This window comes from Macrotis lagotis, chromosome X (genome assembly GCF_037893015.1).
Source record: "Macrotis lagotis isolate mMagLag1 chromosome X, bilby.v1.9.chrom.fasta, whole genome shotgun sequence".
NCBI classification, from domain to species: Eukaryota; Metazoa; Chordata; class Mammalia; order Peramelemorphia; family Peramelidae; genus Macrotis; species Macrotis lagotis.
This window is the reverse complement of record NC_133666.1, coordinates 331,724,829-331,742,531: the sequence shown is the minus strand read 5'-3', so window position 1 is coordinate 331,742,531 and position 17,703 is coordinate 331,724,829. Positions and strand designations below refer to the sequence as shown.

Genomic DNA, 17,703 nt, shown 5'->3' with positions numbered 1-17,703 from the left:
TGGGGTAGTGGATAAAACACCTGCTTTCAGAAGATTGAGTTTGGGTGTCAGCTTAACTGTTTCCCATTCTTTGAACAAGTTATGTTTTGAGCCTATTCCCTAATCTGTAAAAGAGGGATAATACGCTTTCTCTTTCCAATCTCACAGAGTATGTTGAGGAAAACTGTAAACTGTAAAGCACCATATAAATGTGAGGTAATAGTACTAATTACTCTTTAGTAATCCTAAATAGAGTGTAAGCCCTCAAAGAAAGGGACAATTTTGTCTTTAGTACCTAAAATGATAAAGGCATTCAATAAATAAATAAATACTTAATGACAATTGGGGAAAAGATTAGTAATGAATTCTATTTTAAACTTGATGGGAAAAAAAATTGAGAAGAGGAACTGTTGCCAGCCATAGATTAAATTTACCATAGATTTGCAAATGAAGACTCTTTAGTAATAATAATAACTTCTTTGAGTGTACTATTTGTTTCCTTATGGGGCAGGGGTAAGAATAAATTCAGTTAAGGTTGTTAAGGTTCATTGATTGTATCACGACCATCTGCCTAGAACAGATTTTGGGTGACTTGTAAATTCTTTCAGAGTTAATTTGGAGTGTTATCACTCTCATTTATAGTCATTCAATTCAACAAACATTTATTCAAAATTTTCTCTTCATGTTCACCCATATTTTAAAATATAATGTGCCTGTCACAATATCAGTGTAGGTGTTTAGATTTGTGAAACAGAAATATTTATTCTTCCTCCTCTCCCCCAAAAAAAGTTTTTAGGGATTCAGTTTAGATACCTGTAAGTGTAAATGCCATAAATCTAAATTTTCCTGAATATTTTTCGGTTAGTAACTATGAGCCTAGGTATGTTAATTTGCCATTCCTTAGAGTAAAATCAATCTTAACCATGAGAAGTTGACAGGGAGACAACTTCCTACTCATTTTCAGCTTTTATATTTGATCCCAAAGAAACATATGCCACATTGCAAACATTCTTCGCTGAGAGGTTGTTTCATTTGTTTTTTTTCCTTCAAACTTTTTCAAGAAGGTTATTAACTCCTTTGTAATTTAAATTGTTTGAGCATCTTGCCAGAACTTTACTGTTATCCTTTAGACTTATTTCTGTTCACTTGAGAACCAGATCTTCTTTAAGAAACTTATGTTCCAAAAAAACCTTCCAAATAGAGTAATTCTGATTAATCTCTCACTTTTCCATTACTGCCCTTCATTCTAACATTTGAAAAGATGATCATATGATACCAGTCCTTAACAAATGAATCATTAAAATGGTTTCTGGAATAATTAAAGTATTTGGGTATATAGAGTTCTTATATAAATTGTTATATGTTTTAGTATACTTGCTCCCTCTACTCAAACACCTTGGAAAAACCTGCCATCGAGAGGCAATGGTTTTATTTATCATGAATATCTAAAGGAATAAAGGGATAAAATAATCAGAAAAAAATTATAATTGTAGGAAGTTAGCAGAGCACAAGTGGTCATTGTGGTTAATTGTTGTGGGTATAATAGCATCTCATGAGACTAATATAGGCAAAAAGATTTGCATCCTCCTGGTAAAACTCTTGACCACTTCAGATCTAGGCCTGCTGAAGAAAAAAATATCCAAGTGTCCAGAAACAGCTTATAGCTCACATTCACACTCACAGATATACTTAAAGGAAATGAAAGAAAAACAATCAGCCCTTTTCCTCAAGAAGCTAGAAGCAGGGATATAGCATGTATTTCTAAAAGTAGTACAAATTAGAATGGGATCAGGGATAAGGAAAGATCTTTGAGGCAAGTGGATGGTGGGGCGGGGAGTGGAGGATACTAGAAAAAACTTGAGGACTAAGAGGTGAGTTCCATTTGAATAAAATGAGGAATTAGATTTCATGGAAGAAGTCTAGATATAATGTAAGGGTGTGTATAGCTAAGAAACAGTTATAAAAATTACTTTTAGTAAATTCTACTATTTTAATTTTAAACTTAGCTTCTTTTCAATTCCCTTTGCCTATTCTCTGGCAAATTTTCCAAGGAACTGGCAGACTACAGGAGAAAGAAAAAGGATCCAAAAATCCCAGGAAACTTTGGGGCCTCCAATTGGATAGTGTTTGGATATGCAAGAGTTGTTTACTAAATCAAACTATTTATCTAGAGATAGTCTTTGCTTCATAAATGAATGTTTCAGTTGATTTGATTATCAATCATTTTTCATTAACTGTTTTAACACTTCCTTTTACTCCTTCAGTTTATTCTCCCTTAAGATTCATCATTGATCATTGCTATATCAGTCTTGATGTTAACCCAGATAATTATTCTATTGAGGAATTTTTCACATAGTCAATTGCTTTACTTTTAAACCTAAACGTATCATCCTTACCTCACATTGCTAGTAAAACATGCTTCCTGTGCTTCTTATAATATGTTTACTTCCTAAATGCACCAAGATCACTATCTTTGTACCAAATAAACTCTAACTATGGATATTTGACTATGCTGAATTGTGGGTAGTTAGTACACTGGAATCTTGCTTTCGGCACTTTAATTCACTAAATACTGAAATTTGTTAAAAGATTTATTTGTACTTCGAGAAGGAAGTCTAACCATAGTGGCAGCAAAACAACTTCCTTATAGATGGTTTCATCTATGAGGCAACCCCACAATATGGGTCTTTAAGGATATTTTTAATGGGGAAGTATATTTAATCCATGACCCCAATAAATTACTAGCTGATAGGATTTCTTTTTTGTAATTGAAACCTTGTTTAATATAGTGATGGCTCAGTTCAAAAAGAGAGAGACATACAACTATGTTTATTTGTATTTTATAAACATCTGTTCATTGAGTTCATCATCTCTCTATAAGGAGGTAGGTAGCATTCTTTATTAGTCTCTGAAACCATGGTTGGTCATTAAGTTGATGAAAGTTCTTTTGTCTTCCAAAGTTGTTTATTTTAACAGTGTTATTTATATAAATTGTTCTCCTGGTTCTATTCACTTCAGTCTTCATTAGTTCATACAAATCTTCCCAGTTTTCTCTGAAACTCTCCATTTCATCGTTTTTATGGCACAGAAGTATACCATTACTTTCATATACCATGATTTCTTTAGTCATTCCCTAACTGATGCTCTCCTTACCATATCAAAATCTACATGGCTAATCTGTTGATTTTTTATTTATTTGAGATGCAGAGAAAGTAATTCATTAATTAAATTAATTAAAACTTTAAAATAGAAAAAATTTCAAAACAAATATCTGCATTTTTAAAAATTCTTGAATATTTATTAATAACCCTTCCCATGATCTAAGTAGCATGGTGCAATGGATAGAGAGCCAGCCTTGAAGCCAGGAAGACCTGGATTCAAGTCTTGCCTGCAGTACCTACTGACAGTGTCTGGGCAAGTCATTTTATCTCTCAGTGTTCTAGGCAATTCTTTAAGAATATAAGTGTTAGATAAAGTACTGACCTGAATTAGTAGGAACTAGGAATTCCTTATAGCAATAAAATTACAGATCTAGATAGCATCCTATCATAGTGCCATGGCTGAGTTTTGTTCTAAAACTTACCCTCATTTTATTCATGTTATCTTACCTTTGTGTTTATCCTGCCCATGGCAAAATCTGATCTTCCAATGTGAGATAAAAGGTTTGAGGAAGCTATAAAAAAAAAGTCTACCTAGTAACTTATCATTTATTCTACTTTAAAATTTCTCCATCTTTTACTTTTTCAGTTTTATAAGTTATTTACTTTTACTTTTGAATTTTTTTACATAACTGTTGAGAGATAGGCAGCTGTGCAGAGTCAAGATCCGGGAGTTCTGATGTAAAAGCTGTCAGAACGAAAATCACATTTACTGTATCCAGTCTTCTTTCTTAAAGGGCCTTGGGAGTTCCTGTAACAGATTACACATATGAAGACTGCCAGCTGGCATTGGCTAAAGGACAACTTCGTCTCCCTTCAGACACCTGCCTTTTAGAATTTGCCAAGCTTGTAAGAAGCCTTGGGTGAGTGATGTTCTTATTCTTTATTCATGAGAAAATTGGATATGTTTCTTTGATATGTTTCTTTTATTTGGCATTATGTTTCCCCTAATTTATTGCACAGAAATTAGAATTTCAAAATATAGTAGAAGTATATCAGGACATTGATTCCATTCTTTTACCTCTTCCCCCCCCCCCAGACTGGCAGTCCAGTTCAAAGTCTGGTCTGTATATAAGAAACATCTTTCTCTTAGATTCTCAAATAAATATTTAGCATCCAAAGTATCTTTAGAATCTCTGGGGTTGGAGCAGCCCCTAAAGACTGTGCAGTGCAGTCAACTCAGAGTTTAGGACTGAACTGTGCAGAATCTGACACAGACTGAACTCTCAGACTAGAGAACATCTAGGTAGGCATATATTTTTTTTTTAATTTAATTTGTTTTTTTGCAAGGCAGTGGGGTTAAGTGGCTGGCCCAAGGTCACATAGCTAGGTAATTATTGAGTGTCTGAGGCCAAATTTGAACTCAGGTCCTCCTGACTCCAAGGCTGGTGCTCTATCCACTGCATCACATAGCTGCTCCTGGGTAGGTATATGTATAAAATGTTCCTGCCATCCCCAAGCTGAGCCTTAAACCAACCTCAAAATATTGTCTCTAAGGCTTATGCTAGTAGGCATGTAACAGTTCTAGGTTTATAAGACTCCTGGACTGTATTAGGTTATTTGAAGCAATCAATTTATTAGTAAACATGTAATAAGTATGCTATACTATACAGAGTCAGGCACTGGGGATTCGAAGACAAAAATGAACAGTCCCTATTCTGAAGGATCTTTTAGTCTATTAAGTATAAAATTATTTAAAATTAATTTTCATTCATTTTGATGTGACAAATCTTAAAAGTTCCATTTTAATAAAATATTAGGATAATTAGAAATTTGGAAAATTGTGAAGTTGTGGTGAGTGATCAATGAAGATAGGAATTCTTTGTATTTTCAAAATGACCTGTTTCCCAAGTGATGGCAATACCTCTCAGGTGAAGCAGTGTCAAAGGGACAACTTTTCTCTGAAACCGTAGCAGCCTCATTCAGCCCTCAACTGTTTTCTCTGGCTCAGCATGATTCTCCCTTTCCAAGATTGAACTCTTATTATTTGATTAGTCTTATGATCTCTGCTGTTGCCCCTTTAAGACTATATACTTGCTCCCTTGTTGCTAACTAGTTTTAGTTATGGTTTCAGTTATTCCTTAAAGTGGAAATGTATTGTTTTGTAATCAATTGTGTCCTTACACAGTGTGTAAAAGTGTTTGGATCCCACCCCCCACCCCCAATATGGATCTTTGCAGTGCGGAGGAGAGAAAGAATCTGTTAAATGAGAAAGTGTTTTAACAGTCAAATAATTAAGCATTTAACCCAGAAATGAAGCTTTTCTGGTCTTACAGTTTTCCAGGCCAGGTCGTGACTCAGGACAATCCGTGATTTAAGGTTGAGAGTAGAATGAAATGAGACACTCATAGTCTATTTGATACTTACCAGAAGTTTGCTTTACAAAAGCATGGAAAGGATACTCAAGCAGAAGTTACTCTGCATTTACATATGTATCCATTAAATCTGAAAAACACTGACTTCTTTTTATTCCCCTTGTGATTGTAAAACCATATCAAAGACTTCAGCCATAGTCCCCTGAACTAATGAAATTTCAAGGATGTATTCCTTGCCTTTAGAGAAAAAATAGATTCGAATAAACTCTATTCTACAGAAGTCATTGTCTCTTCCCTTCTCTTTTCTTCATTTTTCTTCCTACCTGTCTTTTATCTTCTCTCTCATTCCCTCTCCCCTCTCCTTTCTCCCTTTCCCCTCCTCTCTCCCTCTTTATCTCTTTCCCTTCTTTCTTCACCTTTTCCTCTTCTTCTTTCCCACTCTCTCTTCTGCCTTCTCTTCTCATTCTCCCCTCCTCTCTCTTTCCTATTTCCCCCTTTCTCCATCTCTCTCCCTCCTTCCCTTCTCTCCCACTTTTCTTCTTCTTCTTCTTCTTCTTCTTCTTCTTCTTCTTCTTCTTCTTCTTCTTCTTCTTCTTCTTCTTCTTCTTCTTCTTCTTCTTCTTCTTCTTCTTCTTCTTCTCTCTCTCTCTCTCTCTCTCTCTCTCTCTCTCTCTCTCTCTCTCTCTCTCTCTCTCTCTCTCTCTCTCCTCTCTTTTTCCTTCCCTGCAAACTCCATCTCTTCCCCAAGTTTATAGTATAGTGATCCTGAAGTCTATCCATCTTACCTGATAAAGGCAGGAACTATAAGCAGCACCTGTCAGCTATCTGACTTCTCTTAGGAGACCCTGATGTGACAAAAACTGCTACATTTTTCTTTTTATTTTCCTGGACTAAATAGCTTTTCCATCCTATTGATGAGGGGGAACTTGCCAATGAATGCTTCAAGAATCAGATCAAAGGTTCTGAGAACTACCTTCTTGTGTTTCAACAAAAGAACAGCTCTCTATACCTGAGAGTATTTTTAATACAGAAAAACAAATAGATTGACAACATATAGGAAATACATTTGTGACATACTAAAATAGAGTCCTGCTTTTGAGTATGAATACATATTAAGGATTAAAGAATTAATACTAATAACCTATTACTAAAAATAACTTTAAGATTTGCAGTATCTTACATATATAGGTAATTTGACTCTTGAAAAACCATACAAGGCAAATGCTGTCATCTGCCCAAGTTCACACAACTAATATATTTGATTTGAACTTAGGTCTTTCCTGACTCCCAAGTCAGGTAATCTTTCTAGTATACCACAATTAATTAAGGAACAAATATCAATTAACTGTGTATAAGTTATAGTGACTTCTTTCAGTTCCCTGTAGAAAACTCATGCTCCCTTTACCTGAACTACCCTCTCCTGAGACCACCATTTGTCTTAGCCCTATTTATTGTACTCAATACAAAATGTCAATTTTGGGGGAAACTTCCCTCTGTTCTCTCCACTAGTATGATGTCTCCTTTGTCTGAATTTGGATTTTACTTTTGGCCTTTATGACATTAAGACTTGGGTTAATGTAGCTTGTATACAAAGTTTCCCTGTAGTCTTATTCTCTCATACTAAACTGCAAGGTTCTTGAGAAAACATTTTTTAGCTTTATATCATAGCTTCTGAAAAATTGATTTTCTTTTTTCTTTCTAAAATATTTTATTTATTTTTTGATTACATGGAAAGATAATTTTCAACAATCATTATAGTAAAAGTTTTGAGTTTCTCATTTTTCTTCTTCTCTGCTCTGATAAAAAACAATTTAATATATGTTATTCATGTGTAACTATGTTAAACATATATCCATATTAATCATGTTGGAGAAGAAGACTCAGAAAAGAAAAGGAAAAAATCATGGTGGTGGTGGAGAACCATGATATCCAAAATAAATTTTAAAAATTGAAAATAGTAAGCTTTAGTCTTCATTCAGGTTCCATAGATCCTTCTCTGAGTATGGATATTATTTTCCAACATAAGACCTTTAGAATTGTCTTTGATTATTGTACTACTGAGATGAGTAATACCATCCTAATTTTATTTTTGGTTTTTGCAAGGTAATGGGGATTAAGTGAATTGCCCAAGGTCACACAGTTAAGAAATTATTAAGTGTCTGATGCTAGATTTGAGCTTAGGTCCTCCTGAGTCCAAGGCCAATGCTCAATACTCTATCCACTGCACTGCCTAGCTCTTCCAGGACCATTATAATTGATCATTGCACAATGTTGCTGTTAGGGTGTACAGTGTTTTTCTGGTTCTGCTCACTTCACTCAGCATCATTTCATGCAAGTCTTTCCAGGCTTTTCTGAAGCCTTTTCTTCATGATTTCTTACAGAACAATAATACTCTTATCACATTCATTTAATACAACTTTTTCAGCCATTTCCTAATTGATGGATATCCTTCCAATTTCCAATTCTTTACCTCTATGAAAAGAGCTGTAAATATTTTTGTATATGTGAGTGTTTTTAAACCTTTTTTGTGATCTTTTTGGGATACAGACTTTATAGTGGTATTGCTTGGCCAAAGGGTATGCACAGTTTTATTACTCTTTTGGCATAGTTCCAAATTGCTCTCCAGAAAGGATGGATCAGTTTACAACTCCACCAACAACTCCACCACTTCCCCTCCAACATTGATCATTTAGAAAATTGACTTTTACCCTAGTAGGCACTCCATAAATATTTGTTAACAAAATTTGATTCATCATAACTGATCATCAGTCATTACATTTTTTTCTACAAGATAATTATATGGTTCTACATTGTTCATATTAACTATAGTATTGAGAGATTCTTAACTATGATAGACACAATGCCTTTCAGCAGTTCAGTGAACAAGGAAAATCCTGAGGGACCTGTTAAGGAAAATTTCATCCACATCCAGAGAAAAATCTATGAATTCTGAATGCAGAGTAAAGCATACTGTGTTTACATTTTTTTAAACTTCTTTTATGTTTTGTCTTTCTTTCTCATGGTTTTTTTTTCCCTCCCTTACTTCTAATTCCTCTTTCATAACATGACTAATGTGGAAATATGTTAAACATTATTGTACATGTACAACTTTTACCAAATTGCCACCATGGGGAAGGGGGAGGGACGGTACAGTGGTAGAAAAATTTGGAATCCATAAACTTGTAAATGAATGAATGTTGAAACCTATCTTTTGTATGTAATTGGGAAAATTAAATAAAATTTCTTTCTTATTTTATTTTTTATTAAAGATATTATTTATTTTGAGTTTTACAATTTTTCCCCTAATCTTACTTCCCTCCCCCCACACCCACAGAAGGCAATTTGTCAGTCTTTACATTGTTTCCATGGTATACATTGATCCAAATTGAGTGTGATGAGAGATAAATCATATCCTTAAGGAAGAAAAAAAAGTATAAGAGATAGAAAGGTCAGACAATAAGATATCAGGTTTTTTCCCCTAAATTTAAGGTAATAGTCCTTGATCTTTGTTCAAACTCCACAGTTCTTTCTCTGGATACAGATGGTATTCTCCATTGCAGACAGCCCAAAATTGTCCCTGATTGTTGCATTGATGGAATGAGCAAGTCCATCAAGGTTGATCATCACCCACATGTTGCTGTTAGGATGTACAGTGTTTTTCTGGTTCTGCTCATCTCACTCAGCATCAGTTCATGCAAATCCCTCCAGGTTTCCCTGAATTCCCATCCCTCCTGGTTTCTAATAGAATAGTATGCCATGCCATACATATACCACAGTTTGCTAAGCCATTCCCCAATTGAAGGATATTTACTTAATTTTCAATTCTTTTCCACTACAAACAGGGCTGCTATTTTTGTACAAGTGATGTTTAAGAATTAAATAAAATTTCAAAAATTACATAGTTATAGATAAATTCCAGTCTAGCTTATCCTTTAATAAGTCCTTAATTAAAAGAAGGAATTAATTTTATTCTACATTGGTTTTCACATCCCAATTTCCTATCAAAATCAGAGAAGTCAGGGGTGGCTAGGTAGTTTAGTGGATAAAGCACTGGCCCGGGAGTCAGGAGTACCTGGGTTCAAATCCGGTCTTAGACAATAATTACCTAGCTGTGTGGCCTTGGGCAAGCCACCCCTTTTGCCTTGCAAAAAACCTAAAAAAAATCAGAGAAGTCTCAAAATCTTTAGTTTTTGATGCTAGTTTTGTAGATGAATATTCCAACTTCCTTTTAGTTCATGTGATTTCATTAGTATTGGGAAAGCTTAGTGAGAAAATTCCCTTTACTAATGCAGACTGGATTACTGTTCTGCCATTTATAGCCCCAAAATGTTATCTGAAGCACTGATAGATTATTTGATTTGCCCAAGATCACATAGTAGTAGTTATATATGAGATATTACTTATCCTTATCCATCCCTCAAATGAGGTGGAGAAGGAAATGGCAAACTACACCAGTATCTTTGCCAGGAAAACCCTAAATGAATCATAAAGGGTTGGATACAACTGAAAATGACTAACAACAAATACATGGGATACTTGATTGTATTTTGGTTAATGGAAGCCAGTACTTATTATTCATCAACATTAACTGCTATTGAATAATAAAGTTAAAAATTAATTACCCAAAAATATAGATAATTGAAAAAATTTTATTCTTCAACAGATAGATTGTCAAAAGCTACAATTTTCAAGCAAAAAATACAAAAAAAAAATTCAAACAATTTTCAAACAAAAAAAATGCTATGTAAAAAATGCTCCAAGTAATTAATATTGATAGAGGTATGAACCAAAACAACACACCAAGCAAATTGGCAAAAAGGATAAAAGATGGAAATAGTCGATGTTGAAAGGAAATTGAGAACATGAACCCTGGTGGGGCTCTGAAGTGACTAAACAGTTCTAGATTTCAATTTGGAATTAGGCAAGAAAAGTTATTAGCAAATTTACTTAGCAAATCACTATTGAATACCTCCCCTAAGAAAGTCAAAAGCAGAAACAAAATTCCAATATATTCCAAAATATTTAGCTCAGCCTTCTTTGTGGGAACAAAGTAGGAGCTTCATCAGTTGAATAATAGCTGACAAAATCATGCCATATGAATATTGTAGAATATTAGTGTGTATTAAGAATTATGACTGAGGAATTCAAAGCAACATGGAAAGAATTCTGTTAGCTAATATAGAACAAAATGAATGGAACTGAGAACATTGTAAAATACAGCAATATCATTGAAGAAAAGTAGAATAGTGAGTGAGTAATTGAAAAACCAATGAAGGTCCAGATTGTGAAACATACATTGCTGGTTATAGCAGAGGGCTCATATAACAAAACTTTGTGTCAGATGTGGTCATTGCACTAGGTGTTTTTACTTAACACTTGTTCTTTTTCACAAGAACAGAATCAGTGGAGAGTTAGGGATGGGGAACATTGAAATGATTGTTGTAGGTATAAAATAACAATAAAAGGTATTGGGGAGGGAACTGTTGACTTGTTTCTTTAGTAAAATTGTCTGGTATTGTGTAAGAAAGTGAAATCAGTCAAGAGCCTGAGAAGAGGATGAGCCTTTGGTAGAAGATTACTAGTAGGCATAATTTTTGAAATGATTCAAAATTAGTAGAATTATAATTTCTTCTAAGGAAAACTGTTTTTGTTCCTGATTATTCTGTTTCGTTAATTGAATTATGAACCATTTTTTATTTTTAAATCAAAGTTTAGACAACTTCTCATTATTAACATGAAATTTTGTCAAAATGTTCCCCCTTTTTTGCATATAGCTTAAAACCAGAAAAACTTGAAAAAGACCTGGATAAATATTCAGAAAATGCTAAGATGAAGAATGGAGAAAAAATTAGTCTTTCAGAATTTGCTGAATACATGGAAGTTCCAGTTTCTGATACATTGGGTGACATGTTTTCTCTATTTGATGAGGTAAGAATTATATTGGTTCAGAAGAAAGGGCAAGGCAATAACTAAAATTGTAGATTAGTTTGTTCATTAAACAAAATATTTACTATTTATGATGTTTAATGAACTGTACTAGGTGTCAGAGAGATGCAAAAAGAAATTGTAATTCCTACCCTTAGAGTACCCATAATCCAATAGATGGAGTGAATATATGTATACCAATTATATATATGGTATATATTTTAAAGTGATTAAATTTGCCCATGTGTGTTTGGAATGAGAAAAAGGGAAGGAGGTGGGAGGGGAGGGAGGGAGGATATACAAAGTGCTATGAGAAATGAGATCTCTTTCAGCTTGGTCTAGGGACTTTGGAGAAAAGTTTAGTGAAATCTTCATTTAAAAAAACCATCATTTGAATGTCTATTAAATGAATGTAATGTAACTGCATAGATTTTTCTCATCTAGTTGATTTGCTAATTAGAAGATCACATGTTGCTCAGTATACAAACTAATAAGCAGTTTGGCTCCTCTCCCCAGCACCAAGTGTTTGATTGAGTCTGTAGTTCTTATAAATTTGCTGCATTCTTTTGTTTTACTAATGAATTTTTGCAGTGTATAATTCAGTGTATTGTTGAGACTTTTTAATATATACAAAATTCTCCTGAAAATAAACTTCAGTAGTACAAAAGATAGTTTTTAGGTACTATGAAATAAAATACAATGTTGTATACTTTGCTTTTTTTTGTTTGGGGGGATGTTGGAATTTTTTTGGTTTTTGGTGCAGCAATAGCTGCACAAATATTATTACTGAGTTGCTTTGAAAGGGATATCAGGATAGACATGTATTGAGTTAATTGCTCACCATTGAAAATTCATTTGAAGATTTGGGTTGCCTGCTGGTACATTAAAGGCTATCAATTTTCTCCTAGTCATGGTCAAATATCTTTTTTGTATTATAGGGCTTTCTGGTAGTGTTCATGACTAACATGGGTCTGTTCAGTACTTCTTTAAAGAAATATCATGTTAGCTGTTCAGATGGATTGATGTTTAGCAGTTAAATGTTTCTTCAACATCTCTCCTCACTTTACAGAAGTTTCAGAGAGGGAAAATGGAAGGAAAATAAGGGGAAATTTTGGTTATATAAAAACAAAAGACATAGATAAAAAAAATTTTAAAGAATAAATCAAATACCAGGGAAAGGAAAAAACATTTTACAGAACCAGCATTATTTCATAGCACTATTAAAATATATCACAATATATTCAAAATAATACTGAGAAAAATGACCCATCTCTTTCAGTAAAGCCTGTTAAATCTCTAACAAACAAATAGTAGAAAGTCTCTCCCAGATAAGAAATCTGCTGGAAAGTAAAGGGGGCTATCTGCACCTAGAACTATCTTCTACTTCAATGTTTTCAGAAATGGCATTGCAAGGAACAAACCAACTAGTTGAGTTTCTTCTGTATTACTGAGGAACAGAGCATTAAACACAAAGAAAGGAGCATGTCCTTTTGTTTGATATTGGAACACTTAGGGGAGGGTGATTTTTTTGTGTGTTTTTGTTGCTTCTGTTTTCCTGTAGTTTCATCCAAGTCTTTAGGTGAGCAGCCATGAGGGAGGAAAAATCAGCAAAGCAGAATGCTGTTAAATATACAGTTTCAGTTATGCAAAATGATAAGAATTGTTTTGGCTGATCAATCTCTAAGAGTTTCACCCTTAAAAAGACCAAAATTGTTTCTCCTATAAATCTTTTTAAATGAAAATCTCTCTAAGATGTGTGTGTGTGTGTATATAAAATATTACCTTTTCTTTCTAACCCAGGGTCATTTTTATGAGTGGTTTCATTGGATTAAATCTATATTAAATCCAGCATGATATCTTAGACATAGTAGGTACTTAAGCTCTTGTTTAATGAAATTGACCCCCCACCTCTGTAACAAATGCATATCTAGTTATTTTCTTTAAATATATCTTTCTGTCCTAAAAGCATAATGTAAAACATTCAACTGCATAGTCTTTGGGCATTATAATATGACTGCATTTTTACAAACTAATTGTTAAAGCCAAAAATTAAAGTAACCTTCTCAGTAGTTTTTCAGCTTCTGTAATAATAAGGGTAATTATAGTTCAGAGAACAAGGAAGCATAATTCAATATGGAAAAACTTTGAGATGTTGGGAATTTTCTTTCTTCCCTCACCCAGACATTTAAGTGAAGAAAACAAGCCTAATCTTTTTTTCTATGGTATGGCATTTCAAAATTTGAAGTTAGTTAGACTTCTTTTAAATCTTTTCTCTAATAACCATACCTATCTTCTTTTAACTGATCAAATGCAAATTCCTTAGCCTGGCAGGAGAAACGAAAGAGCAAAAAAAGGGATATTTTTAATCATATACCTTGATTACCTTAAGTTTTATAAAGCATTTGGAATCCAGTAGACCATTATATCATATTCTCAAAACAGACTTGGGAAATAGGTAGTTCAGATGTTCTTATCTAATAAATGAGGAAACTGAGGCACAGTTTCCCAGTGCCACATAGCTAATAAGAAAGTGATGACATGCTTTCCACTACATATGACTGCCAGTGTCCTTGGACTTTTCAGAAATGTTTGTATAATCATAGAAACTCAGAATTGGAAAAGACCTACCTGAAATCTTGTAGTCTTCCTACAAGATCTGGCATGTAGTAAGCTCTTAATAAATATTGTATACACATAGACATATTGCATACATATGTGCATACATATTGTGGAATAGTCTAAAGAACATAGGACATGGAGTCTGGAAGACCTGTTATTCTTCACCAAGGAAACCCAGATGGGGTCATGAAGATTTGGACATGACTAATGCATCATCATCCATATATAAACAAACACATGTGTGTACTAGTATTATATGTGTACATTATATCATATATGTGTGCATATTTCAAGTTCTTCTTAAAAATCTGATTGCTTAAAGGGAACTCATTGCCTTTTTTTATAATGCTTTCATTGTTAAGATGGTTGGTTTGTTTTTTCTTAGCAGAAATCTACATTTTTATAGCTTCACCAATTCTGTTAATTCTGTCTTTAGGGTCCAAGAAAACAAGTCTAATCTTTTTTCTGTTATGGCATTTCAAAAATTTGAAGTTAGTTATATTTCTCTTAAATCTTTTCTATAATAACCATCCCAATCTTTTTTTTTTTTTTTGCAAGGCAATGGGGTTAAGTGGCTTGCCCAAGGCCATACAGCTAGGTAATTCTTAAGTGTCTGAGGCCGAATTTGAACTCAGGTATTCCTGTCTCCAGGGCCGATGCTCTATGCACTGTGCCACCTAACTGCCCCCCCATCTTCTTTTAACTGATCAAATGCAAATTCCTTAGCCTGGCAGGATTTATCTACCATCTAATTCCAGTATTATATTGCTAGCTATGTACAAGACACTTTTAGGTGTGTGGAGGAGAGCACTATTGAGGGAAAGAATCTTAAACCAACAAGTTTAGAGGTGAAAAGAGATCTTGGCGGTTATCTAATCCAACCCCCTTTTACAGATGAAGATACCAAGGCCCAGAAAACTTGTGACCCTTTTAAGGTCACACTGAGTAAGGATATTATCCCAATGTCCTCTGTCTCTGAATCATCAGGATCTCTATTAAATTCTGTCTCCTAAAACATGTCCTTTTACATGCTGTGTTTTACCACTCATTGTGCTATGCCTAATTCAAAAGTTGTGCTAGATTAAAGGTTTAAAAAACTCACATTTTGCACCAAATATGTGATGTCATTGATAGAAGCAGCACTGAGAAAATTTCATCCATCAAGGCAGGATAGCCCCTGCTCTGTAAAATATAGTCTTAGAGAACTGTCCAGGGTTAGAGAGCCTGTCTCAGTGAAGACAGGTTCACTGAGTAATTGAGGGACTTGCTCAAAGTCATACAGCTAATATATACATTTATGCATTCAGAGGTCATATCTCTATTTGTGAGTTCTCAGCAACTAAATTTTTAAAGTTTGGGTGTGTGTGTGTCCATGTGTATTTATGTTCTCGTATAGGTTATTTTCCATGAATAATCAGTAAATGTCTGTTAATCATTTCTTAAATTCCAACATAGGTGATGAAACACTAATCTCATAGTTGCTTATATTTACAGGATGAAAGTGGTAAAATTGACCTGCGGGAATTTGTAATTGCTTTATCTGTAGTATGTAGACCATCTAAGACTTTGGAAACAATTCACCTGGCTTTTAAGGTAAGTGGTGAAAATATATTAAAGGTGAAGCATTTGTCATATATTTTTTCAATGTCTGAATTTTTACAAACACAAGCTTGAATTAAAGCAGCATAACTTTGACTTTATGTGTTATATATTAATATTTATTTAATTTCCATAGAACTATAAAATTATGTCTTCTTTGTAAATTAAAAGGGAAAGTCACAAAGCATATCCTTCAGGAGCTTAAAGCCATAGACAGGGACAAAGTAAATTTCCCCCCTAAACACAAGGAAATTGCAAGGTTGATGGTAATTATTCACAACTCTGATATAATGGACTTTATTATCACCTTTTTAGTAAGACTGAGGGAATGAATAAAATGAATAAAATCCCATAGTAAAACAGTTGTTATTTCAGATCTTCTAACTCTTCTTAACATTTAATAATGTTTCCTTTCTCTAGTGTCTAAAATAAATTTATATTAAAATCTTGTTTTTAACATTACTTAAGTTTCTCCCTATATTCTTCTACTCACCTCTTTATATAGAGCCATCATATATAGCCAAAAAAAAAGTAAAAGAGGAAGACAAAAAAAAATCAGTAAAACTGGTTAATATTTTTTTTAACATCATGAAAATACATGTAATGCTCCATGCCTATAAGCTTTCCACCTCTGCAAAGGAATGGGGAAAAGTATCTTCTCATATACTCTTCCCTGGCACAGTAGAAGAGGAACTAGATCAGGAGTCAGGAATACATAAGTTTAAATCTCATCTCAGACCTTTAGTAGCTTTGTGACCCTGGGCAAGTCCCTTCATTTCCATCTGCCTCAGCTTCCTCACCTATTAAATGGGAATAATAATAGCACCTATCTCAGGGATATTGTGAGGATCACAGTGTCTGGCCACAGCATAGGCTCTTTATAAATGCTTTCTCTTTTTATCACTATGATTTTGAATTATTTTTCATTGTTGTTCTTTCTATTTACATTGTGGTAGTTACTATATACTTTGTTTTCTTAACTCTCCTTATTTCATTTTATATCAATTTATAAGAAGTTACAAATGTTTGACACTGCTTCTCAGAATTCCATGTCTAGAAAGGGGGAAATCACTAAATGAAATCTAGCTCAAAATTTTATGACTGGCATTTCCATATTAAGGTATAATGGATAGAGTGCGTCAGAAAGACCTGAGTTCAAAATCTGATTTAGACATTTGCATACTAGCTGAGTGACCCTGGGAAAGTCATTTAACCTCTCTCAGCCTTTCTCCAACTGTTAAATGGAGATAATAATCTTGGCTACTTTTGTTGTATTAATCTCATGAGATAATTCAAGTAAAGCACTTTGAAAACCTTAAAATCCTATATAAATATTAACTAATACTATTGATTTAAAGGAATGCAGAAAAATAATGGCTACTTTAGAAAAGGGTGGCACAGTGGATAGAGCACTGGCCCTGGAGTCAGGAGTATCTGAGTTCAAATCCAGCCTCAGACACTTAATAATTACCTAGCTGTGTGGCCTTGGGCAAGCCACTTAACCCCATTGCCTTGCAAAAACCTTTAAAAAAAAAAAGGAAATGAAATTAAAAAAAAAAACTTTCTGCCTCATTGCTTTAATCACATCAAATCTTCATTTGGAGACAACAAACACAATGCTACAACTTGTGTGCTCTCTTATCCTAGGGAAAAAATAAGAATGAGCCTTGGCATATCATAATTGTCTAAAGACAGTTATCTTAAATGCATGGAGTGCATTTCTTCTGAAAAGAAAAGCTCAGGGAACACTAAATTATCTGGTTTATCCTTCAGGTGACTTGCAAAATTAGTAACAGAACCTGAAATAAAATTCAAGCTTTTTAGTTTATATTCCTTGTGAAGGGAAATTACATTACTAAATTGCATTTGAGCTTTATTTTGGTTTTTATTTTGGTTTTTTTCAGGACTTCATTATGTTGAAGTTAAAATTTCTCTGGTACCAAAATGTGAAATGCAAAACTATTCACCATAATCTCTTGAGAGATTTATAGATTCATAGAATTTTTAGATTTAAAGGGTACCCTTCACACAGAGAATTTATTCTAGTGTTCTATTTTGCTGAATTGCATAAGAAAAATGACTTGCTGACTTCACACAGAAAATTAATA

At 33.7% G+C, this 17,703-nt stretch overlaps 1 protein-coding gene across 1 annotated transcript in view; it reads left to right on the top strand.

The window, feature by feature from the left end:
- Positions 1 to 17,703, top strand: part of LPCAT1 (lysophosphatidylcholine acyltransferase 1) — a 152,275-nt gene that overhangs the window by 116,253 nt on the left and 18,319 nt on the right. Inside the window, exons 10-12 of the mRNA XM_074205258.1 lie at positions 3,875 to 4,000; positions 11,227 to 11,380; positions 15,491 to 15,589. Coding sequence (XP_074061359.1) covers positions 3,875 to 4,000; positions 11,227 to 11,380; positions 15,491 to 15,589 — 379 coding nt within the window. The remainder of the gene's footprint in view (positions 1 to 3,874; positions 4,001 to 11,226; positions 11,381 to 15,490; positions 15,590 to 17,703) is intronic.